This window comes from Eupeodes corollae, chromosome 1, assembly GCF_945859685.1.
Source record: "Eupeodes corollae chromosome 1, idEupCoro1.1, whole genome shotgun sequence".
Taxonomy (NCBI): domain Eukaryota; kingdom Metazoa; phylum Arthropoda; class Insecta; order Diptera; family Syrphidae; genus Eupeodes; species Eupeodes corollae.
The window spans coordinates 165,243,397-165,269,203 of NC_079147.1; the positions used below are offsets into that span (position 1 = coordinate 165,243,397).

The window sequence follows — 25,807 nt, forward strand, 5'->3', positions numbered from 1 at the left end:
TTTTCTCAAATAATATTCAACCGGTTTCCAAAGATTTAACACTTTTGGAATTCCACTGGAAACCTCTCTTATAAAACAGTTTTGGTTTGAATAGTATTTATTCTTATTTTCTGTTTTTATGAATGTGGTTCAATTTTTGAGCTTGATCATTTCCATTTTGATATTTTGAGTGTAATTGTTATGATGTAAAATGTTGCATGTTTGTGTATTTCCTTTTTTATTTTAGTATGTAAGTATTTAGAATCTAATAAAAGTTTGAGAGTAAGAGTTTAAAGAAAAAAGCCAAAGAACTTTTGAGCAAAGAATGCTACTTTAAACTCAAAAAATAATTACATAGTTTGTTGTATTAAATTTTGGTACGAAATTTAAGAAATTTGTACAACATACACCGATGATGGGCATAAATAAATTATAAATGTCTTCACTTACCGTAAATTCGCCGGTAACTGCATCGAATCCTACATGTACAGTGTGCTCAAAATTTGTCGGATATGATATATTCGGTTTTGAGTCTGTGTGTGATGGTTTGGATCCTTTGATCTTGCTTTTGAGTGTTTTCTTCTTGCGATCAGGATCATCAGGTTCTGGAAAAGAAAATGAAACTAAATTTGTGTATAGTTTTGAAGATTGTACCTGATATTATACAATTTTTTGTTAAAATGGTAAAATGATTAGTAGGCATCTTCGGTTAATTTAAAGTTGTGTGCTTTGTATTTAGGTAGTAGCTGTAGTATTACGATATTGTTCGGAAATCTGTTTTTACTAATCGATTTATTATGTGGATAGAAATATTATTTGTGAACGTTTTTGAAATTCATTTTTACTTCTCCAAGCAAAACAAACAAAATCGTCTTCTTCCAAAGGTTCATCCAATAGATAAAGTGTCACAATAACTTTGAGCTGAATCTATGTTTTCTAAGTGCTTAAACATTATATTGTTCTTAATTAAGTTATTCAATGTAGATATGGAATTTACAGTAATGTTTACATAATAAATATTAAATCAATCAAAATAAATAAATAGTTTATACATCAAAGATAAATATGTATATGTTTTATACTATGACATTTTTATTCTCATAGAAACATCGGATGGAAAATGTACTTGACGGTACGACCGAAGTTGGGCTCGAGGGTATAGTGATGATCGTTCCTAGAAGCGCGAGTATTACGGTTGAACTGTTTAAGGGGAGGAATGCAGCTGACTATTTCTCTAGAGCATAAACCGTTAAAATAACGGTAAGAGGGTGAGGCAGGAAACTTTACGACAATGTTCGAGCGACGTAAATGATCCTATGATGGTATTATCACCAATCATTCTAAATGTTCTACGTTCAATACTGTCTAAGAGGCAAGAAAGGTGCAGGAGCACCAGCCCAGATATGGGAGTTATACTCAAGCTTTGAACGTATATAAGTCTTGTAAACAACAGCCAGATCAGAGGGGGAGAAAAACTTCTTGGAAAACTTCTTAGAAAACCAAAACATCTTGCGTCATTTTTGGAGACATCGCGTATGTGATCGGTCCACAAGAGGTTGTTGGTGGTACACATACTGAGAATATTGACATGTTCATTGTTCAGTCTCCTCGATGCAAGTGCCATCCAGGGATAATGGCAAGGGGGGTATATCTCTTGTATAACGATACAAGACAGCATTGGGTTTTCGAAGCATTAAATTCCACGCTGTTTTTTATTCCCTATTGTACAATGCTGTTTATGTCGGAATTTAATGAGCTTATCATATTTTGTCGTTGCAGTTCCACATCCGAAGAAGAGGGACGTGAGTCTGAAAACGAATATGGAAAGCTAAGAGTATTATCGTCAGCGAAACAATGTATTGGATTAGAAGTTGCAGACAAGAGATCGTTAGTAAAAATGAGAAAGAGTGTTGGAGATAAAACGGAGCACTGGGCACACCAGCATTTATTTTGTGGTTTTCAGACTTGAATCCATCCAATACAACTTGTATTGAACGATTCGAAAGGTAATTACTAATCCAATGAAGCAGGGATTCGTGAAAACCGAAAGCACGCATATTCGATAAGAAAGCCTAATGCCAAACCCTATCAAATGCTTTTAAAATATCAAGTGCAATAATCTTACTTTCTCCAAATCCATGTAAAGATTTGCTCCACTTTTCGGTGAAATGAACCATGAGATCTAAGTGGACCTATTGCTACGAAAGCAGTATTGTCGGTCATTAAGAAGCTTTTGATCTTCGAGATATTTCTTGAGCTGAAAATTAATCAGGTTTCCATGACCTTGGAAAGAAGAGACGTACGTGCAATCGGTCGGTAATTAGACGGTGAGGAAGATTCGCCTTTTTTGGGAATAGGCTAGACAAATACGGCTTTCCATCCGCTCGGAACGAGACCTGAGGAGTATGACAGATGAAAAAGCTTACGCAGTGGTTTTGCCAGCGTTAAAGAGCACCAGAACAATATCGGGGATACCATCCGGACCAGCAGATTTATGTATGTTAAGATCTTTTAGGACTCTCGCTACAGTACGAGTGCGAAAAAAGATTTGCCCCATAGAATCATTAATTCGCTCAAGTACAGGCGGAGTCATAACACTCACTGGCAGCGTTGAATTGGCGGCGAACTGCCTAGCAAAGAGATTTGCTTTCTCTAAAGAGCCGTAGGAACTGATAAAGAGGAAGAATTCCTCATATTTTTTACAAATGACCAAAAATTTGTACTGCCTTTGGGACATTGCAGTATTTTTTGCCGTAATTTTTGGTCATGTAAAAATTTGGTCCGTCGAATATGGGCGTTGAAGGCCTTCCTGGCTTGCTTGAACATATTCCGGTTTTCCTCAGTTTGATTGGCATCGAACCATGCGTTTTCCTTAGGTCTAATGCTTTTAACCATATTCGGGATAAAAGTTCCCATTCCCAGGAGAATCAAATTTGTGATCATATAAGCGCTGGCGTCAACGTCACTATCGAGGAAGTATAGTATAGTATCAGTTAAAGATCCTAAAATAATTATTGAGACCGTCCCAGTTGACTTTCTCGTATTGCCAAACGGTTCTCTTAGGAGTTCTTTCTTTAACTGGAGAGTTTTTACACGGGAAATTTGCTGATATGACACAATGGTCAGATGTGCATAAAGGAGATAGAACACTAATAGTGTACTTACCAGGGTCAGAGGTAAAAAACAAGTCAAGAGTGTTTTCTGCTCCACCTACCACGTCCGATATTCGAGTGGGCTCGTTGACCAGCTGAGTTGGGTGGTTTAACTCAGCGAAGATCTCCACTCCTTCTGGTGTTGAATTGTGTACATTAAAATCGCCCGTAACGATTTCAGTGCGAGGATAGGAAGAACAAATTCTTTGGATAGAATAAGACAAAGCATCAATTTTACGAGAAGTTGATACTCTGTCTAAATTTTGGCTTCGATTAAGGAAGCAATAGTGAATGATTTGCTTATTTATGGAAAATTTAGACCAAATGAAATTAAAAAAAGAATTAGTTCAAAGACCATATTGAGGTACGAGCTGATAAGCAACATCATTCCTAATGTATATGGCGAGACCATGGTGGGAAAAGAATAAAGGCACCAAGCTATACCCATGAATAAAAAATTCAGCAGGATCGCACTCCTCACCTACTTGGGTTTCACTCAGTGCCAAAACAGCTGGCCTGTTCAAAACAGTATGGAAGTACACAGGAAGAAAATTCGCTGAGTAACATGGTTTGCTTATAAGACAATATAAATTTGCATTTGTTTTAGTCCAAATAAATACAAATTTTTAAGTTTTTACCATCACTTTATACAGTGATGGAATAAATAATAGAAACGATCTGGCTTGCAAATTCTATTCCAATAAAAAGCGTATAAAGGAAAGAATAAACAAATTTAAAAAGTAACTTACAATTCTCCATACTTTAAGGAAAAATATCATATACAATTTTTAAACTTAAACAAAAGGAAATAATTATAAAAAAAATCTCTGAAATAGTCCACAAATTTGCCCTGGAAAATAATAGATAGGAATTAAGAATGGTACTGTATTTTTGTAATATAATTATTTAATGGTTAAAATTGTTGCTAATCTTAAATAAAAATGATCGTTGCACATTTATTTCGGATAGCATTATCGCATCTTTCAATACAGAATTGACACATGTCTTTTCTCTTAACCTTAAGATGTCCTTGTTTCTTTTAAGTTCACCCCAGATATATTCCATTATTTTAAAATCAAATATGTGATTTGTATGGTCTTTTTATTAAGTATAGTTTTATGAAGATTATGTTTATTCTACAACTTTTATGAGTGCTTCGGTTCATTGCGTAAATCCTCTTCAGACCACAGCACATATTTTTCATTTCATTCAAAAAATTGGTAAAAAAAACCAACAAAAACTTTTAGTGCTTTCAAAAAATCATTTACTATAATCTTCGTATAGTTGGGATCGAACTTAAAGTTCCTTGATCGTCCGAAAAGATTTTTTCTACTCTAAATTTGTCCTTTTGTTTTTCCAAACAGCCGATTAAGAAACTCTAAATTCGATCACAAATACACCGAGATGATGATTAAGAATTTTAGCTACTTTTTTTCGTTTCTATTATATTTGCCTATCACTGTATTAAAAAAGCTAAAAATTAATACGTTTTTTTAAAGTAAAACAAACACAAAAATGTCTGACGTTGCGAGCGACACACAATTTAAACAACAACATGATCTTCTCCCCACATAAAATGTAGCAAGCAGAATAAGAAGAGTAACCAACAATAACCATCGAAGGTCAATCATGTGCAAAGGTTTAAGGATAAACATAAAGCTTGCATTGATAGAACCTGAATCAGCTAACTGGAGTGGCATGATGCTTGGTAAGCATCTTCACTTGGTAAAGGTCCGAATTTCAATGACGACATTAGAAAACTTTTTTAATTAATATGAACGACCAAAATTAAAATACCCAGAGTAAACGGTCAAATCTCGTGTTTATCCTACAGCGCGAAATATCTAGGAATCATTCTCTAGATCCCAAACTAAACTGGAAAGTAAGCATCGAAGAACTAGTTAAGAAGGCTTGTATTACTTTTTACGCCTGTAGAAAATCTATCGGTAACAAGTGTGGCCTTCAATTCAAGAAGATTTTGTAGACGTTCCTTTGTACTTCCTATTTTGTCTTTTGCATCCATTGTTTGCTGTCCTCCGCTTAACAAGAAATACAATATCGATAAACTAATTACGTTTTAATAAATATCTAGTATCGGCACTACAAGGGCCCTTCCTCCTCAAAAGATGCTTTAAATGTTATTCTGCGCCTTCAAGCGATAGACTTACACATTAAATATTAAGTATCGTGCAGCGCGCTAAGGCTTAAAGAATCAAACTGTTTGCTTTGCAGACCCCGTAGTTATGGCAACATAAACGACCTGATTCCAGCGGTTATTTTTGCGACGGGCACCGAATACTAGACCACTGCCTTGAACCTCAGTACAGATTTCTAAGTCATCTTTCCTGCCAGAAAGGATTGGCATAGTTACGAAAGATTTCGATAATACTATCTTTACTGACGGCTCAAAGATGGAGTTTGAAGTTGGGTCGGGAATCTTCTTTGAATTCTTTAAGATCTCTAAGCATCTCTAGCAATCATAGAAGCATGCAAACTACTCAAATCAAACTACAACCAAAATAGAAACACGACTATCTGCACTGACAGCCAGGTAACTGTCCACAACATTCTCTATACTGGTCCAACAATATCGGGATGAACTATCCAGCCTTAACATCAGCCTCCAGGTCATAGTCACCCTTATTTTGAGATTCGTTTTCGATCGAAAGTTATTGGAATTCGAGATTTTATTTTGAGATTCGATCGATTCGAAAGTTTGCTGATTCAATTGAAAGTTCATTAAAAAAAAAACTAAGTAAACTTTTACTATCGAATGCAGGGTTGTTGCGGATGCGGATTTTTTGAGACTCACATCCGCGGATTCGGATGCGGATTTTAGAATTTATTACATAGAAACAATTTTAAGTTCGTAAATAAAGGAAAATTGTTTTGATTATCTTTGCGTTTAACAATTAAATTTAAAAATGGGTGAGTTATATTTAATAAAAAGCAAGATTGCAGCCTTCTCAGACTGTAATCTGTTTCTTAGTGGATCGTACATTAATAAAGCTCTGCTAAATAGTTGTTCGCTGGGACCACTGGCTGGTGGAAGTGATAAATACCTCAGTGCAACTTTGGAGAGCCTTTTAAAGTTTGTTTGATGAACTTTCCACCAATCAAGTGGATTATTATCCAATTCTAATCTTTTTTTATTTCGGTAACATGCTAACTCCCTTCGAAGAAGTGCTTCTTGACTAGCGTTGATTCTCCTTCAGCTTCGTCTTCAGTTGATGAATCTAGCATCATTTCCATATCGCTTCTGAAGCAAGCCTTTGTTTTATATTTATAAAAAAATATCATACCTGCATCTTCTTTTTTTTTAAAGATTTTCATTGTTGGCGCTCTAAAATAAAACAAACTCTTCTGGGTGCTTTGACTTCAAGTGGTTTTTCAACGAAGAAGTCGTGCGTCCTTTTCGTGAGTATGTTTTACGACATATTTTGGATTCGGACTTGTCAGGATCATTTTTATTCAAATTTAAATAGATCCAGATGCTGCTTTTTATTGGTGCCCATTGCATATGACTTGTTGTTGCTTTTGTCGTCGCCTGCTTGGGACCGAGATTTTTTAATTTAACATTTTTACTAAGGGTCAAAGAGTCGTATTTATTGATCATGGTATAGTATGCCGTGTTGTAGCTATTTTTCGAATTTGAAAAAAGCGTTAAAAACATCCGCATCAGTTTATGCGGATACGGATGCGAATACTGATTTTAGAATTATTGCGAATAATCCGCAATTGCGGATGCGGATGCGAATATTCGCAACATCGCTAATCGAATGATTCGAATAAAATGTAATTTTTGTGTCGTTTAGATATTTACTGGTTACGATAATTAAACGAAATTGGTATTGACGATTTTCTTTTGTTATTTTATAAAGGGCACATTCACATTCTAATTGGAGCAATAGGGATCAAAAATAAGTCCTGATAAGGTTGATGGAGGAGAATCCGGAGGAAGGGGTTTTTCTGTTAACCGTGTAGATGCTGACCGGTTTTATTTATTTATTTATCTACAAGCTTTAAGCCAACAGATTTGATCTTAAAAATTAAAATATTACCAAAATTATATTAAAAAGTAAACAATAAAAGTAAATTGGCCTTAAAGAATCACTAGAATTACTTAATTCAATAAATTGACAAACTTCATTGAATTGCCTTATCGATCTACAAATCGGCTCATTAATACCGTAGCTTGTTCTGTGAAAACAGAAATTTTCTACCACGCAAAGCTCTTGACGGAACATAAATTAGAACAATTAAAAGCAAAGATGGACAACGTACGTGATAACATAAAATATCCCTGACAAGTATTATACCATGAATTTTTCTTCTTGATTCAAGAGACTTAATACCTAGAAAAAGGCATCTTGCCATGGGCCTCCATATTTAAATGCCCGTTTATTGAGGCGAAAGTTCTTTACAAATCTACAAAAAAAACATTGATTGTTTTCGTGTAGATTAATGTTTGGTAATGCAGGCTGTTTTGGTCAATTGCTTTTAAATGCAAATAAAAAACTTTATTTCATCTTTTACCCAACGTTTCGTCGCTACTCACGACTTCTTCAGGGGTTTTTATTATGATATGTTATGTATTTGTTGTTGTATTTTACATTGTTTTGTTGGTTTTGTTTTTTAATTCTTATTTTTATTTTGTTTGAAAAAGTAAAATGAAAGAAAAATATTTAAACTATTTAATAAATTAACAGTAAAAACAAAAGAGACTAATAAATTAAAAAGACAAACATAAATTATCACAGTGTAGTTCAGGTACTTATTTTATTGCTAATGCGTAGCTTCATTGTTTCCATTTCAATTAAAAGTGTGACCATGTGTGATGAATATACATAATATTTTAAATGATATAAACACAACATAGAAATTTAAACCAAATTGGTTACGTTAGTTGAAAAAATGTTTAATTTCATGTCTTGAATGTTTTTGTTTATCACTTTTTTAACTTCACTTAATTAATTAATTCAGAAACTGTGACAAATTCTGAATTAAAAATAAGATTCTTCGAAAAATAAAAAATAAGTGTGGTCACACTAAATCAAATCAAAATGTCAAATCATTTAGAACAGCTGATCTCCAAAATAAGGTTAATTTGGGTTAATTTTTTGCAATCACTATTTTTCATTGCAATCTCAAAATAAACAAAATTCATTTGAACGAATATATCTAATCACTCGAATCAACGTTTCGTTCGAAATAAGCATCAGTGGCATTGAGGGAAATGAAGGGCAATGAGTTGTCCCGGAAAGGATCGGCCCTTCATAGCTCTCTTGCGGAAACGTATAATATTCCTCTTGGAGCTATGAAAGGCAAAGTTTTCTCAATTTATTTAATAGAATCCAACCTCGGGTGGAACAGTCTATCGGACTGTACCATATCAAGCTAGATATGTCTACCTATACAAAAAAAAACTGTTCTATCAAACTATTATGCATAGCCAGGGTCACTGCATTATGTACCGGACATTGGCCAATATGAGAGCATTCTGGGTATTGGGTAATCCACACAATACTCGCTGCCATAGCTGAGGATACCAACATGAAAGGGAAACTGTGATTCACTTTCTCTGTAAATGTCCTGCCCTGGCCAGTTCTAGAATTTAAAAATCTTGATGCACTTCCGATATGAAAATCAAGGACCATATTTCCTTTCTGAATGCGACCAAGTGGCCCTAGGATCGCTAATTTTGTCAATATAAATACGTCACTACATTATCTTCTTATATTTTTATTTTCCATTACGTAGGTCCAAAGAGTTTATGACACTGAAAAGGTACTAATTGAGTAGCGTAGCAAGGACTGCCATCTCTACCTAGTTACCATAAAGGAACCAAAGACTTAGTACCAAAAATAAACGAATCTGAAGATCGGGTGATGTTAAATTCAAAATGATGTCACTTTTAAAATATTAAGTGCTAATGTGCGCGGATAAGGAATTTAAATAAAAATTGAAACAAAATATTCTGTTAGGTTAGGTTAGGTTAGTGGCTGTCCAAGATGGAAACGGACACACTTAGGCCAGTTTAATGGCCCATTGTGATACCACATGAATCTTGAGGCTTCCTCCTAAGCTCAATGGAACCAGCTTGAGTCCCTTATGAAACGTGAGAGGCTGATTATACCGATATGATTTAGATCGTTAAAGAAGAATTCTCCTATGAAGACTTAATTTCAGTCGTTCAGAGTACATACCTCCACCAACCCCTTCTTTGGTTTTTGACCCATCTGTGTAAAAATGGATTGACTCATCCTCCAAGAATGTCCTATCCTCCCAAAAAGATCTGGTAGGTATAGAAATCTGGAAGTTTCTGTCGAATTGTAGTTGAGGGATGGTGTAGTCTGTGTGCTTTGGAATTGATTCTAAGTACCTTAGAATTACGGAGTGGCCAATGCTGTTGTTAGTCCACTGCGACGAAGCATTGAGGCGAATAGCAGAGCTTGCAGCTATTTGTTTGCTAAATATGTCAAGAGGTGTAAGGTAGAGCAAGGTGTCTGTTTTTCTGTTACATTTCAATCTTTACAAACTTTTTTCAGATTTATTTTATTTAAGGTGATATAATTTTCATTAAATAATGCTATCAATATCGATAGCTTTTCTCTCGCAGTTTTGATGAACATTTCCTTCTCTTTATTGAACCAGAATAAATACGTTTATTTTAAAATTTCATATACATAAATATTAATTATTGTAAATATGTTATTTTTTTTTTAAATTATATTAAAAATGTTAATAAAGATATTTACCTTTAGGCAAGGGCCGCATATCTACTGGTGGACCATCACCTCCGCCTCTGTCACCACCTCTATTGCTTGTTAATCGCACTGGTGGTGCAGGAGGTTTGTCTTCTTCGCTGGACATTGTTGTTATTTTTGTAAGGCTGTATATTAAGTTTATGTATGGTGTTTGCAAAGCTCCTTTTTTTAAATTTTTGTAAACTTATGTAAATCTGCTTTTATAGATGTACGTAACTCATAAAGGCTGAAATGCAAACAAAATAAAAAAGGTGTAAATTTAATATTACATGTTTCTCTTAGAACTATAAATTTATTTTATAGCACATTAATTTATCATCATTTATTTTTTTCAATTAGTCATCAATTTAAAGCACTTCAATTGAAGACATTATAGATACCCGTCATTAAACTTAACCAAATTGCAACTGATAAGACTAATGTGACTCACTAATTCTTCAGGAAAACTCGTTGATATTATTTGTTAAGAACCATATGAGTAAACAGAATCTAAAAAAAAATTACTGAGAACATCTTTATAGAAAGCTCGAAGTCAATAGATACAAATATAATATAATAATAATGCAAGAAAATACTCGTAAATAATCAAATATTTATATTTGAACAGTTGAATCAATCTTAAGCTTTCATAAGGAATTTAAAATTTAATTCTAGCTTAGAAGTAAAAAGAATAATAATAAGCATATAAACTAGTCCTGGTAATTTGTTCGTAAATAAAGTACATATTTTGATAGTGTAGTTTAGAGCAAATGGTTTTCAAATACGGATCATCTCAAAACTAGAACAAAGCCTAATTCTGTGAATGATTTTGGTACGCAAAGATAAAAATGATACCTTGAAAATAATTCATTACTTACGAACATATCATATCGAAGCTGGAAACCATTTAAAAGGGTTTCCAGCTTTGAGTTTATCAGAAATTTGGTTAAAATGTCAATAAAATAACTAACTCTAGAAGAACTTTGAACATGAATCTCTTTGTTTATATCTACAGAGTAAAGCCTGTCCAGAGATCATTCGGATCATCTTAAGAAAGAACCACAACTAAAAGAATGGACTTTCAGCCAAGAAGAAATCGTTAATAATTAAATCAACAAGTTAAAGAGAGTTGCATTCGCTAAAAAGAAAACCTTTGTAAAGATTCATGAGAGTATATTTAACCTGTTTGGCTCAGATGGAAAAGTTGACGTTTAGCGTAAGTTCAATGAAAGCTCAAAGACGAACATTTAAAAGCGACTGTAAAGCATTGTGGCGGATCGGCCGTCCATGGTATGGGGTTGTATGGCAACTTTGGGAGTAGGAAGTTTGGGCCAAAAAATGTGTAAATTAAAATATTTTGAGTTGCTATACTCGTGTTAAAAAATAGCCGTTTCTTTTAGCAGAGGTTTACATGTAGCTATCGGTTTACCTATCTTCTCCCTTTCAGGTAAAATAAGTATGACAGTTCTATTTTTAGCGAGTTTATCGGCTCTACTCCTGTGATATCTCTGTGACCCGGTACCCAACAGAGGTGAATGTTAAATTGCTGAGCCATCTCCATAAGAGACGATCGACAATCGAGGGCCGTTAGAGATTTGGGTGAGATACCGTCAAGAGATTTGATAGCAGCCTGACTGTCAGAGAAGATGCGGATATCACGTTTTCTCTTAGCCAGGAGATAACGGCTTTGATCGCTAAGATTTTCGCTTGAAAGAGGCTACAATGATTAGGAAGGCGGAATGAGATGGTAAGATTAAGCTTTTCTGAGTACACACTACTACCAACTCCCTCATTTGTCTTGGATCCATCTGTATAAAAATGGATCTCTGGATGGAATGGTTGCCTGACATTTTTTTTCCAAATTAGGGTTTTGGAATAGTGTAGTCTATGTACTTTAGTATAGAACCAAAGAGGTTTAAAATGATGGAGTGCCATACATTGTTGTTGGTCCATTGAGACTAGGCGTTGAGTCTTATAGCTGTACTCGTTGCCACTTGTTTACTGAAGATGTCGAGGGGTGTCAGATGGAGCAGTGTCTAATGCTGCTGAGGGTGTGGTTCTTAATGCCCCGCTTATACAGAGACATGCAGTGCGTTAGACCCTGCTGAGTTTTTCGTAGTATGTGACTTTCTATAGTGCAGTCCACCATACTGCAACTCCGTACATAAGTATTGGTCGGATGACAGATGTGTATAGCCAGTATGTTATGCGAGGTTGAAAACACCATTTGCTTCCTATGGCTTTCTTTCAAAGGAAAAGAGCTGCTCTAGCTCTTTAAACTCTTTCCTGAATATTAGATTTCAAACTTAATTTGTTGTCCAATATCAGACCAATATATTTGGCTTCAGAACACCAACTTGCGGAGTGCCTCTACCGATAGACCCTTTCGTACGAAAATCCTCCATCTTAGATTTCATGATCCTGCTTTTTAGCATTAGATTAATCAACTCACAGAGTGAGCATTCAACGTTTAGGGTCGTTATAGCAAAAGTGATAGCGGATATGTCAACGTTGTTGAAAGCGCCCTCAACATCCAGGAAGGCCAACATGGTATATTTCTTTTGCTCTAGTGAGTATTCGATAGTTCTTACCAGAGTGTGCAAGGCTGTTTATACCGATTTCTCTTTGAAGTAACCATGCTGAGATATCGATAGTCTCTACATGGATATCAATCAATCGTTCTAGAGTTTTGGTCTTAGATCTTTAGGGTGGACATGCGAACATTTGCCCGCTAAGGGAATGAAAACTATCTTTACTTCTCTCCAACAACTTTTAAAGATCATCTCAATAATGGGCAAAGTTATTTCAATGGTAAGTTATAGCTCAGCTGGTATGACTTGATCTGGACCTGAAGATTTATAAGGTTCGAAGCTATTCAGAGCCCATGTCAATTTTTCTTTTGTAACAAGACCTTGAGGAAAAGTTAAGTTAATACACGACGCAGGACGGTTTGTTGTACTAATGGATTTGGAGCTATCTGGGAAGTGGATGTCTAGTAGCAGGTTTAGCGTTAATTAATTTGAATAGAAGCTTTTAAATAACCTCCGCTTTGTTTACGTTACTAATTAATCTTGGTTTCGTTTACGTTTAGCTTGATATGACGCAAAAATGGCTTGAAAAATCTAATCTATCGCATCTATCTAGCAGTGCTGGAGCTGCGAAAATAGCTAGAAGCCAAGAGTCCGAAGAACAAACCCAAACCCGTTTGGCTTTAGATGCTGTAGGGCTCATAGAGTTTCTGATACTGAAGAGCAGGGTCAATCACGACGTCTTTAAGATGCTGATCGCCATAGGGCTGAAAGAGACTCTCAGACTGAAGTTCAGAGTAAAACCCGTAAGTAAAAATCTTTAGATGCTGAGCGTCACGCAACACAAAGAGCCGCTGAAATTGAAGATGCACGAAGACTTTTAGACGCTGAGCGACATGCATCACTTCAAAACTCAGCACAATTCAAACATACGTACAAAAAAGTACAGCTCAGGTTTTTTCATACTACTATCCAAAAAAACTATCTAGTGCAGATGCAGTCGTAGCTAGTAGATTATAAGTGATAAACAAAGCTCTGAGGTATTTTATGAGTTTTACTTTCATACACTGTAGTTTTAAAGAAACGCAATGTTATTGATATATTGGCTCAGATCTTTTATAGAAAACTACAAATTTGAAGCTTCTGGTTAAGAAGAGAATTAAATTAAATTAATTCCAGTACATGTTGACTACAATTTTTTAAGAATCAACCTTACAAACTGATAAAGTCTATTAGTGTTTTCTTATGCTCTTATTTACAAAATCGACGACTCCGGAGAAGCTACATTCAAGAACTATGTAATCTGTAATCTATCACAAAGCTGATATTGTGATAAAAATTAAACTCCGAAGAGGAACCAGCCCGGAAAATGCGTTCTAGGCAGGCCGGTAGGCCACATCGTGACACACCATGTTTACGCCGGAGAGATGCCTTAGACCAGAACGCCCGAAGCTTTGGGGTGAGCAACTGGATGGCATCGGCTCGTGATTCGGATAAATGGACAGACTTGTTGTATGAGACCAGGACCGGATCCCGGTTATAATGCCCTTATTTATTTATTAGTTAATTTTGTATTTAGTTAATTTAAATTATGTTTATGGAATAAAGAACTCAATAAGCTTAAACATAATTTAACAGAAGCCTAATTAGGTATTCCTAGAGTAAAATTACATAAATAATTATTACAATTATAATAAATAATAATAATATAATAACAAAGGTATATATAAAATATAAGTTAAAGTGTTTCAATACACAAATTGGGCTTTTAGTTTAGCTAGAACAAAGTTTATCATTAAACCGCATGTATTAAAAGTTAAAATACATGTTTATATATGCTAGAGCCTCTGAAACAAATCGAATGAGAGTTTTCATTCTACTTTCTCCATTTAAAATTGCAAAACATTCTTCACTTGTAAACAAAATTTGTATTAAAATTATATTCTTCGGATTTCCTGTATTATTGAACAAAAAGCGAAGAAATGCGAAATATTTGCAGCCTGATTAAGGTTACATAGTGAGCAATTCGGATTCAAATCATTTCTGTGAGGTCTATAATTGAGCTCAAGCATTTCAACGCGCATTTTAAAGATTAGACTTATCTCATTGGCAGTAAACTCGTTTCGAAAATAATTGTCATAACCGAGAAATAAGTTGAGTTTAGAGTAAGCAGTTCTTGTAACATATTCTCTATTGATTTTCGATACATTGTTTCATCTTTAATAGAAATAAGGTCATAAAGTTTTTTTCTAAGTGCTTCTAAATTATCAATTCTTAGTGACAACGGATAGTTATGTTCTGATGCCAAATCAAAACAGTCTTTAAAAGGAGAGTATCGACCTCGTAAAGCTATCAAAATAATCTTTGTCTGAATATTATTGTTAGGTCTACGCATGACTAACAATATAGTCTGCATTAGCTTTGTGGTTTTTTAAGTAAACTGGAGGCGGGCCAGATTCAATGTAAATAGCGTAGTTTGGTGTATTAGAAGGGAGTCTAAAAATACGTTTGAAAAAGTACCGTTGAAATAATTAAATTACTTCAAATTCCTTGTATTCATTAACTTCATAAGAGAGAACTTTTGATAGTTGTCTCAAATACTTTAAATTTAGTCGATGCATCTATAGAGTTTTGAAGAAGTTTGACCACATACAATTGATAGCTGCTTTTGCTACCTTCACTTTATCTTTTTAATTAGCTCCAGGATTATGCTTCAGTTTATTTATTTATAAAGCTTACACAGTAAGATGATAGATATCTTATAAATTTGTGAAAGCTTATAACTTAACTTTACAATTCAAAATTTTAAAAAATACGATAAGAAAATAATATAAAATTAAATTAAATAAAAAAAAAAGAAATAACAATATTTTATCGATAAAATATTAATTGACGTTAAAATAGAAATGATAGAAATAGAAAAAGGAAAAGGAAGAGAAAAGATAGTTAAGTTAGTTAAAGTTAAAAAGAGAAGATAGTTAATTAAGTTGCTTTGGTTTGAAAAGAATATTTTAATACTTTTTTGGAAAATATCACTTATATCCCGCAAATGAGTTGGAAGTGAGTTCCAGAGGCGACATGCAGCGATGAAAAATTGCCTTTCTGAGGTCAAACACGAAAAGCGTGGCAAAATTACCGATGTCGATCTATTCGATGTTGACATTCTGATTTTTTCAAACTGATAAGCTGGTTGGCGTGTCTTCAAGATTTTAAAAAACAGTATCAATGTTCGAAGCTTCATGAAGTCATTAAAAGGCATACTAAGCAGAATCTCTTGCAAATGTGAAAAATGGTCGTACCTTCTTAAGCCAAAGATGTATCGAATGATACTAGTGAATGCTATGTTTAATTTATGTTTGCTGATGGAATCGCAGTTGTAAAAAATTTCGTATCCATGAGTGAGAACAGATATTACAAGGGTCCTTGCAAGCATAAGTCTGGTTTTAAATGGAGTGATGTTTTGGGCGGTCCACAGCGTTCTAAGCGTTCCATAAGTTTTACCTACTAATTGGTTAATGTGGTCATTCCAGGTCAATGTTTTATTGAAGATTACTCCTAGATTTTTACTGGAATTTACGAATTCCAATGGGTTCTGGTTTAGAAATATGGAAGGAAAGTATGTTAAGTCCAATTCATTCCTTCATATAACCAGGCATTTGCAATTGCTTGCGTTGAGAACCAAACCATTGCATCTTTTCTAGTTCTTGGTTCAGGGTGAAAGCGCAGTCGTCAATCAAACCCAAAGTACAGCTTTTGTAAATTTGAATGTCATCGGCATAAAAATGTTTTGATACTTCATTTACAATGAAAAGGATTTCATTCACATATAATGAGAATAAAAGGGGGGGATAAAATTGATCCTTGAGGAACTCCTTGTTGAACCGGAAGAAAATCGGAGATATTTCCATTTAAGAAAACGGCTTGCTTTCTATCATTCAAAAAGGAAGTATGTAGTTTAATAGCTTCTGAAGATATGTTGAATCTGTGACGCAGTTTATTCAGAAGTATCGAGTGATTCACCATGTCTAATAGGACTTAAAAAGTTACATTATCAATATCGAGTTCAGTCCTTATGTCTTCAATTATTTTAGTTAGTGCCTTTATACAGCTATGGTGCGAACGAAAACCTGATTGAACATCGACTAAAAGGTTGTTGCGACTGACGAAGTTGCTTAATTGTTTTTGCATTATCCTTTCACGGACCTTTGACAGGAATGGAAGTATTGAAATTGGTCTAAATTCATTGCAGAGCGAGTTTTTGGGGAGGGGATGGGAATTATTTTTGCTTTTTTCCATTGATGTGGGAAAATACCAGTGGTAAGGATTGAATTTATTACATCTGTAAAATAGGGTAGAAGCAAAGAAAGAATAGCTTTAATGAAAATAGGATTCAAATCATCAGCACCAGTGGCCTTGGACTTTATGCTATACAACTTTCAACTATGTCTAAGGCGTTCACACAATCGAAATTGAACAAAGTGTCTGTAGAAGGTGAAGGTATGGTATTAAGAGATACATGGATTCTTAGTGTTATTATAGGTGTAGAAACAAATTTACTGTTAAGCTCATTAATATTCAATTCAGCTGGAAAATTATTTCTGTTTGGCTATTCCTAGCTTGTGGAGGTTGTTCCATATTTTACGACTATCTAGATCTAGACGGTTAGAGTAGAACTGTCCTTTTGTGCGTCTTACCTCTTGAACTACTTTATTTCGCAATGATTTATACAAATCACCGAGCTCGTAAACACGGAACCGTTTCCAGCGTCGGTATGCCAGATCACGCTGATTTATAAGATCTTTAATCCTACTAGTAAACCATTGTTTATTTTCGCGGATTCTAGTTTGTGCTTTCAATAGAACGTGTGGATCAAATAAAATATTAGGATTTGTGTTTAGAAGCTCGACTTGGTCATTAGGTGAAGGCATTAGGAAGATGTCATTCCATGCTATCATGTTTATATCATTTTCAAGATGTGTTTTATTGATATTCTTAAAATCTCTAAACTGAATTCTAGAAATCACTTGGTTTACACTTGAATTAAAATCATAGGTCAAAAAAAATAAGATCACGTCTAGAAAAAACTGGATGACTGGGAAAATTTCTTCAATAACTCTATAGATTTGTTCCAAATTGATTTACTTATTAGGTCTATAGTAAGTTCCAAATAGAAGATTACCTTCTCTAGTATAGTAAATCCTAGGTATTTGTAATGTAATCAGTCACTACTTCTATGTTTGAGCCGTCAAGGTGCCAGTTGCGATTAGTCATCTTACTGCGTATTTGAGATCTGAAAACCATTATCTTTGACTTTGAAGTATTTATTTTAAGGTCCCAAGTATTTTTAAAATTTTTATTTGTATTGATATATACAAAACACTTTTTCAAGACATCGCAGAAAACTACAAATCTCTTGGATGGAAACTACTATTTACAGACGCATCCAAAGGGGACACGTACACCTCGTTTGCTGTTATTGGCGCCAACGGTTCCGTTGTCTCCAAAGGGCTACTATCCTCTCACACATCCACTTTTACTGCCGAAGCGTTTGCTATATACCAAGCCATAACACACTCCCAGAAAAGAAAAACGATCATATTTTCGGATAGCCTTTCAACTATAAAGGCTATAGAAAACATTTCGAACTCGATTGAAATAGTAGAGACCATAAGACACCATCTCATCCTAAATCCCGAAACTTTAAAAATCATCTGGATTCCCGGCCACGTTGGGATCAATGGCAACGAAGCAGCTGACGCAGAAGCCAAATCAGCGAAAAAAGAACCATTAAAAGCCTTTTTTCAACACAATAAAAAAGATACTACCAATTTACTTCTAGAAAACTGGAAGTTCAAAAGAAAAGAATCTTGGACAAACTACAACCACTCATACAAAAATCTAAATCCAAACGGGGACAGAGCAATCTATCCCAGCAACATATCTTTAAAAAAACTAAAGCTATACATCCGGCTCAGACTGGGCCACTCATACATTACACACAAACACCTGTTCAATAAAGAAGCACCTCCACTCTGCCATCTCTGCGAGGATAACTCTACTCTTACAATGACCCACCTTCTTTCCTGTCCAAAAGTCTCTTCAACCTGCGCAAAACTATCAAAGGAAAACTTACACCATCTTTTGAAAAATATCAATTCTGACAACATAAATTTGGTATACAATATAATGACGACTTTAAAAATTGAAAACTCTATTTAAAACAAAAAATAAAAAAATAATAATAATAACAATAATAACTACCTATGTATGTATATATCTCTTATCTTTTACAATTAAAAACTTAACTTCCCTAGTAGATAGCCCTGGCAGCTAATTTCTAGTTTAAGTAATTATTAAATTTGTAATTTATTTACCATTTAATAAAATTAATAATAATAATAATAATATTTGTATTGTTTTAATTTGTTAATCTGGAGTTGCAAAGTCTATGGATTATCGGTTAAAGTGACAAGGTCATCTGCATACAAAATAAAAGCACCTTGATAAATACATCTCCAAAAATAACACCACCTGGAATTTGATCTTCAATGTCATTGATGAAGAGGGAACACATCGAGGAACTCAACTGATTTGACAATCTCTTGATATAACTTGTTCATATATTCTTATGACCTTTGTAGACAAACCTATATCTGTAAGTTTAAAAAGTAGTAACCTTCTGTTTATGGTGTCAACAATATGGTTCATGGTTTGTATCAATAAAACGTCTAGAAACACTAGTTAAAGTAACACAGGAAACAAGCCTTAGGTACAGTAATTGAGTGAAAAATTTGCGCAGAGAGCTGAGAACAGAGATTCCCCTGTAGTTTTCTGGCAGGTTAGGATCTCCCTTTTTAAAGATCACAGAAATTTATGTAGATCGGAAGCTATTTGGAATTGTGTCATCTATAAACATCTTGTTTATTAAAAGTAAAATAATCCGTTAATTATCTAACGTTAATATAAACTTATAGCTATTTACATAATCTTTAATTTAAAATTTTAATTAACATAGAAATAAATAAATACTATAACATATTAAAAAAGCTTTCTTTAAATTGTTTACTTTTAACATTGTCATTAACAGATAAAATTAAATTATAAAATTTATTGAAGACTGAAATCAATTGATTAAAAGGCTATTCATACCATAGTTAGTTCTGCTAAAGATCGGACATAAAGGTATCTGTCTTCTTATGCTAGTTTGAATATAGCTAAAATTTAGACGATTCAGAGCTGTTGCGGATATAATAGAACCATTAATTAATTTTAAAATAAAACAAAATTGGAGATATTGTCTATGTTGTGAAAGTGTAGGGAGGTTTATTAGCAAAAGTCTCTGAGAATAAGGAGGTGGTGTGAATATTTGGGAAAGAAAACGGAAGAAAACGAAGACAAAAACGCATAAATCTTTTTTGGATACTTTCAAGTCTGTCAATATGGACTGAATAGTATGGTGCCCATATAACACAGCCGTATTCAAGTATTGGCCTGACAAATGATACATAAAGAAGTTTTAAGACGTAGGGGTCACGAAAGTCACGAGGAAAACGTTTAATAAAACCTAGAATCTTGTTATCTTTTTTAACTATAAGGTTATAATGGTCACAGAACGTTAATTTACTGTCAAGAATAACACCTAAATCAGAGAAAACGGAAAGCTTACAAAGGGAGGAAGAATCTAATAAATAGTTATAATTCATAATTGTTTTTTTTTTTTTTTCGTGTAAGACACATAGTTTTACATTTGTCAATATTCAATAAAAGTCGGTTTGTATTGCACCATTCCCTAAAACTATGAAGAGCTTCTTGAAGCTTCGAGCAGTCATTAATTGAACTAAAAGATTTACAAATTTTAATGTCATCAGCGTATATTAAAACGGAGGAGTTTTTTATAACGGTTGTTATGTCATTTATATATAAGATAAATAATAAAGGACCCAAATGGCTACCCTGTGGAACACCAGAGTTGACGTAAAATTGGTCGGAGAGTTTATTTCTGAATATAACGCTATAACTTCTGTTCTTGAGATAAGACGAGATCCACGTCAAAAATTTGTCGTTAAACCCTAAGGCCTTAAGTTTATGGACTAAAGTCTTGTGACACAATTTGTCAAAGGCTTTGCTGAAATCTGTGAATACGCAATCTACTTGCTTACGATCTTCGAAGGAGTCAAGGCAGAAAGAAGTGAAGTGAAGTACGTTTGTAATTGTTGATTTATTCTGGACGAAACCATGTTGATTTTCACTTACAATTGAATTACAATTAAAGGATAACATCTTACAGATAATGGACTCAAATAGTTTGGGAATAACGGAAAGTTTGGCAATTTTAGACCCTTTTTTATAAATCGGAGTTATAAATGCACTTTTCCATAATAGTGGTAAAATTGAGCTTCTAAGAGATTCATTGAACAAAACAAACAGAGGGTACGATAAATGAGACACACATTTTTTTAAAACACATGATGGTACTTCATCGGGGCCAGGGTGAAAACAGTCATCAAGTTCTGAGACACAACGAACAATTGAATCCTCACATATTGTCAAGTGAAATGAGTTAAGGTGTGGATAATTTTGGGCTGGAAAGAACGAATCGGGAACTTGAAAAGAAGGCACGTCGAAAGCATTTTTGAAGAAATTAGCAAACATATTTGAAATTATTTGGGAGTCATGACTTGTTGTGTTATTAAAAGACACATAGTTTGGGTAACCGTCAGTTTTTCTTTTACTTTTCACGAAATCCCAGAAGTTTTTCGGGGTCTGTTTCAATTTATTTTCAATTTTTATAATATAGTCAGAGTATAGAATATTGGAGTAGTCAATGAAAATATTTTTAAGTTCGGAGAAAATCCTCAAGTCTTCTTCTGCTCTAGTTTTACTAAATTTTAGCCATGCATTATTTCTTTTATTTTTTAAGTTTTTTAATTGAGTGTCAAATTATGGTGGAGTTTTAGATTTATAGCGAGATTTCCGTAATGGCGTAGTTTCATAAAAACAGTTAAAAATAATACTATACAAATTTAGACACTTGTCATCAATATTACGATTTAGGAGCAGTTGATTACACAATAAGTTAGTTAGTTCATTAAAGTTATATTTTTAAAAATTGAATTCAAGTCTTTCATTTGATGTATTAGTGATATTGCACACATTTATATTCAGTGATATATTTAAAGCTGGATGGTGACGGTCTTCTTCTACTAGTTAAACATCGGCTGGAGATACAGCTACGTCAGTATTTATCGTGTCCCCATTAAATTGAACAAGTCCACAAGAAGCTAAACCATTAATAATTGTGAATTCATTGGTGCTCGTTGGACTGATAGGTGTGAAATAGTTGAAATCGGATGATTTTGTCCAGTTGAGGTTCGAAAGATTGAAATCACCTACGATCAGCAGTTCATCATTAGGTTCCATTTGGTCGTGGATCTTCTCAGTTAAATGCATGCAATTTTCATAGACAAAACTGGTAGATCTTGGAGGTATGTATACTAATATGATAAAGAGATAATCTGTTTCCAATTTGATTTTAATACAAAGCATTTCGACGTCAGAAAGATCAAAAGTATCAACCAAAGTGCATATAAGGTAGTTTTTTACCGCGAATAGTATTCCACCACCAATTGTCTCCGAGTCGCTCGATTGGTGCCTATCTCGTCTAAAAACTTGGTAAGTTGAGTCAAAGAGTTCGGTATCTATGAAGGAATTATTTAGCCATGTTTCTGTAAGAGTAATTATGTCATGTTTTAGATTGTTAATATTTTTATAGATCGTATTGATCTTTGTCCTTAGGCCATTGACGTTTTGGTAATAAATCAGAACTTGTTGAATCTGCCTCTTCGACAATAATGCATTGTCCGGGTCTCTTGAAAAAGGGTTAAAGGATGACGACTTCATATAATTATTTTGTTTATTCTCGAATTCGTGTATTATGATCCCTTTTGGCCAAAGTGATGTTGAGTTTAGAAGGTGGAAGATTGAGTCTGGAACTCTTATCTTAAAAGATTCATATTTCGAGTGGTTTCGATGAATCATTTTCTCAACTTTTAATAGCGACGTATCAGTCTTGTTTGAAATAAAGTTTTTAATATCGAGGGCGTCAAGTTTAGATAAAAATAAAGTACGATGGCCTTCTACTACTTTTAATCCACATGAGATAGGTGAGTTTAGATGAGTTTTGTTTGAAAGAGATGAAAATAACAATGAGATGGTATGCCATCTAAACCCGGAGCCTTATTATTCTTCATTTTTTTCAAAGCCACTAGTAGCTCTAACATTGAAAATCGGGAATTTAACTCCTCAATTTAAGTTAGAGGTAGTGTGGAAAGTGTTTTGAAGTAAGTAGCCAATTTTATCCGCATCAATAGCAGAGACCGTTGACTTATTATTTCGGCCATCTAGAATGCGTACACTTGACTAAAATGATCTAGAATCATTACAATGTATGAGATTCAACGCCATGTTGATATTGTTGTTTTTGACGCTACACAATCTTCTGTATGAATTATTTGCTTGAAGATATAGGGACTTAGAGGCCGAATTATTGTTTTTTCTAAAGATTTTAAGTAACGCGAAAGATTTTTTTGTACCATTCATATATTCTTCATCATACCAACAAGATTTATAGTTATTTGATCTATTGTGAGAACTCCTGACAGCTGATATTCTGAATTAAATCCGTTAAGACATCCACTGTGTTTGAAACCAGACTTGAAGGATTGATTGGGTGTTGAAGTAGATTTGTTCAATAGATATCGGATTTTATCAACCCAATGAAGCAAATCCGTTTTCAATTTGCTGTCGAAAATCGCATTCAGGGTTCCTAAATTTGCAAGAGACACATATAGGAGGATGCGATGAATAGGTAGCAGTAATCACCTCGAAATCAGTAACCTTTGGCTAAGCAGTAGTCAATTACAGATCAACCCTGAGTAAAAATGAATGTAAAACTGCCACTAGGATCACCTTTGGATACCCCGTTTAGAATATAGACCCAAAATCCTCAACCAGCTCAGTCAAAAATGGAATTGTCATTCCCAAATTCTCACGAATTTAAATATGATAAAATTAGGAACTAATCGCTGCCCTATTCTCCATCATGAGTTTTGCGTTTACTCTTCTTTAGAATACAATTTACGGTTTTGGAAAAATATTTATTATTAAAGAAATAGTTCTTTTCATTTAGCCTGTTTTTGTATACGTTAAATTTTAATTGAAAATGTTAATTTGTCGCCTTTTTTAGACAACAAAAGTTGAATAGGTGTCTAACCTTTAAAATAGAAATACCACCAGGAATTAAATTGAAAAAAATGATAGTTTCCAGAATAAAGCACACAATTTTAAAAGTAATATTTTCTATTTACTATTTGTTTACAAATTACAACTGATTATAAAAAAACGAAAATTAACAAATTTATTCAATTTAGACATATCAAAAGACCGATTACGTACGAGTACGAATGCGTTCGCGTTGGAATCGCAATTATTCTTTGTACCATACTTTTTTTCTTTATCTAAACTATGAATCATATCCGAGCCGAAGACGACGACGAAGAGTAAGGATGAGGAATAAGAACCAAGAACAAGAATATAAAATTAAAGAATAAAATCAAAATCACTAACATGGAAGCAAAAACGACGATGGGCAAAAATTTTTATTTTTATATTATTTCGTATCCGACTGAAACTGAACCTGAAGTAAGACGACCGGAAATGGAATTTTTATCACACACTGTACAAGAAACACCTTTTTAAATGCGTACATACGTTTAAAAAAGATCATTTTCCCAACTTTTTAAGTGAACCCACACAAAGCCCAGTTATGAGCATTTGGAATTATCGGAAGAAAAAAAAAAATATAAAAGAATCTTTTCACACTCACGAAAGACGACTTCTTTTAAAACCTGCATAAATGAAGCTGAAGCCCACACCAAGTTTAAAAGAATTTTTTGGAACTCATTCCCATCGCACTCAATTGAAGCTGACGAAGTGAAGGTGATGCAGGAAAAATCAATTATCTAAAGAAGTAACACTTTTCAGGCACGGCACATTTAAATCGGCCAGCAGTACTGTTTTGCTTTTGCTTCGTTTCCTCCAACAACACACCGAAGTGAGATTTTTTCATTTTCCTATTGGCGTCTTGGCGTATGGAATTCTTATAGGATTCAATGAAATTTATGATTTTCAATGCAATAAAATGGAGCACAGGTAAAACTAAACTAAAAATAAATACAAGAAAGATGAAAGAAACTCTTACAAAGTGCCACAAGACTCCCGAGTCTTCTCGTCAGAGTTGAGTTATCGCCGAAGCATTTTATTTTTCTTTCCTTCTTTTTGTTGAAACAACGACGGACGAATTTGAGGAACGCGAAAAAACACCGGCGATAATCGTGTGTTAAATAAATGCCGAATGGTAATAATTTAATTAATAGCAAATCTCAATTTCAATAAGCAAAAATAACATAAAACAAAGATTTTATTCAGGAAACAATCTTGAATAAAAATTTATTGAAAAACAGTCGAAAGGAAATTTTTAATTTTTGCCATTTAGTCTGACTCTCTACAAAAATCTGCTGCTATTGCTGTTTCTGTTTCTATTTCTATTTCTGTTTCACTTTCAGTTTAGTTTGTGTAGTGTAGAGTTTCTTATTCTTATTCAATGCATAAGAAAATGTTTATTCGGATAGATTTGTCTCTTTTGCTTTAATTGGTTTTAAGGCTTGATGATTAATTGAGTGGAAAAGAGACGGTGTGACAAGCTATGAATGTACTGGAAAAATCAGGTTGATTCATTGGAGAATTCTTGACTTAAGGTTATGTTTGTACTTTTATAGACTTGGATCTGCCAAGGGGTGCGTTGGCAGATATTTACCTTAACAAAATTAATAGGCATTTTTGAGATTCAATTTATATAGGTACAGTAATGTGAGAAAAACGATCAGCAATAGTGCGGTTTTTATGTTTGCAAGTTGATAGAATTGAAGGGGCGACTTTCCATTACCGCAGCACGAATTTCCTTCTGATTTTTTTTTTACAGTTAGGTGGGGGTCTCAATAGAACATGTTTTAAATATTAGGGCGAGGAAACAACTTTAAGCCATAAAAAAAAATATTTTCTTTTTCGGACTTAACCCTACTTTTTTTGTATTGCATTTTTTGAGCCTAAAACAAGTTTTTTTTAATTGATAGCACGGCGTACTAACAGCTAGGTATGTAAGGGGGGGCATGCTGCCCCCCTGCAATCCCCCCTGCTTGGGGTCACTATAGGATTTGGGGTGGGTGCGAGTTTGGGTATATGCAAAGTACTTTTCCATTTGAGCACTAAAATAAAAGAAATTAACAAGAAAAAAAAACAAGTATGGCAACACTGAACAAAAAACAGGGAAGAAATGTCAAAATCA

The 25,807-nt window shown here is 33.9% G+C and overlaps 1 protein-coding gene and 1 long non-coding RNA gene across 5 annotated transcripts in view; one reads left to right on the forward strand and one right to left on the reverse strand.

The window, feature by feature from the left end:
* LOC129938566 (serine/threonine-protein kinase Pak) overlaps nucleotides 1–24,982 on the reverse strand; it is a 45,321-nt gene extending 20,339 nt beyond the window's left edge. Inside the window, exons 1-3 of one of the 4 annotated variants that reach the window (XM_056046202.1) lie at nucleotides 24,665–24,982; nucleotides 9,890–10,124; nucleotides 430–602 (exon numbers count right to left, since the gene is read on the reverse strand). In XM_056046202.1, coding sequence (XP_055902177.1) covers nucleotides 430–602; nucleotides 9,890–10,004 — 288 coding nt within the window. In that variant the 5' untranslated portion in view covers nucleotides 10,005–10,124; nucleotides 24,665–24,982. Of the gene's footprint in view, nucleotides 1–429; nucleotides 603–9,889; nucleotides 10,125–23,677; nucleotides 23,696–24,289; nucleotides 24,507–24,664 lie in introns of those variants that run through there. The other 3 variants (XM_056046205.1, XM_056046203.1, XM_056046204.1) reach the window with 3 other exon arrangements.
* LOC129938567 (uncharacterized) lies at nucleotides 23,719–24,932 on the forward strand. Its single transcript, XR_008780475.1, has 2 exons — nucleotides 23,719–24,141; nucleotides 24,208–24,932. It is a non-coding gene; the product is annotated as an uncharacterized LOC129938567 (long non-coding RNA).
* Nucleotides 24,983–25,807: the final 825 nt, after the last annotated feature.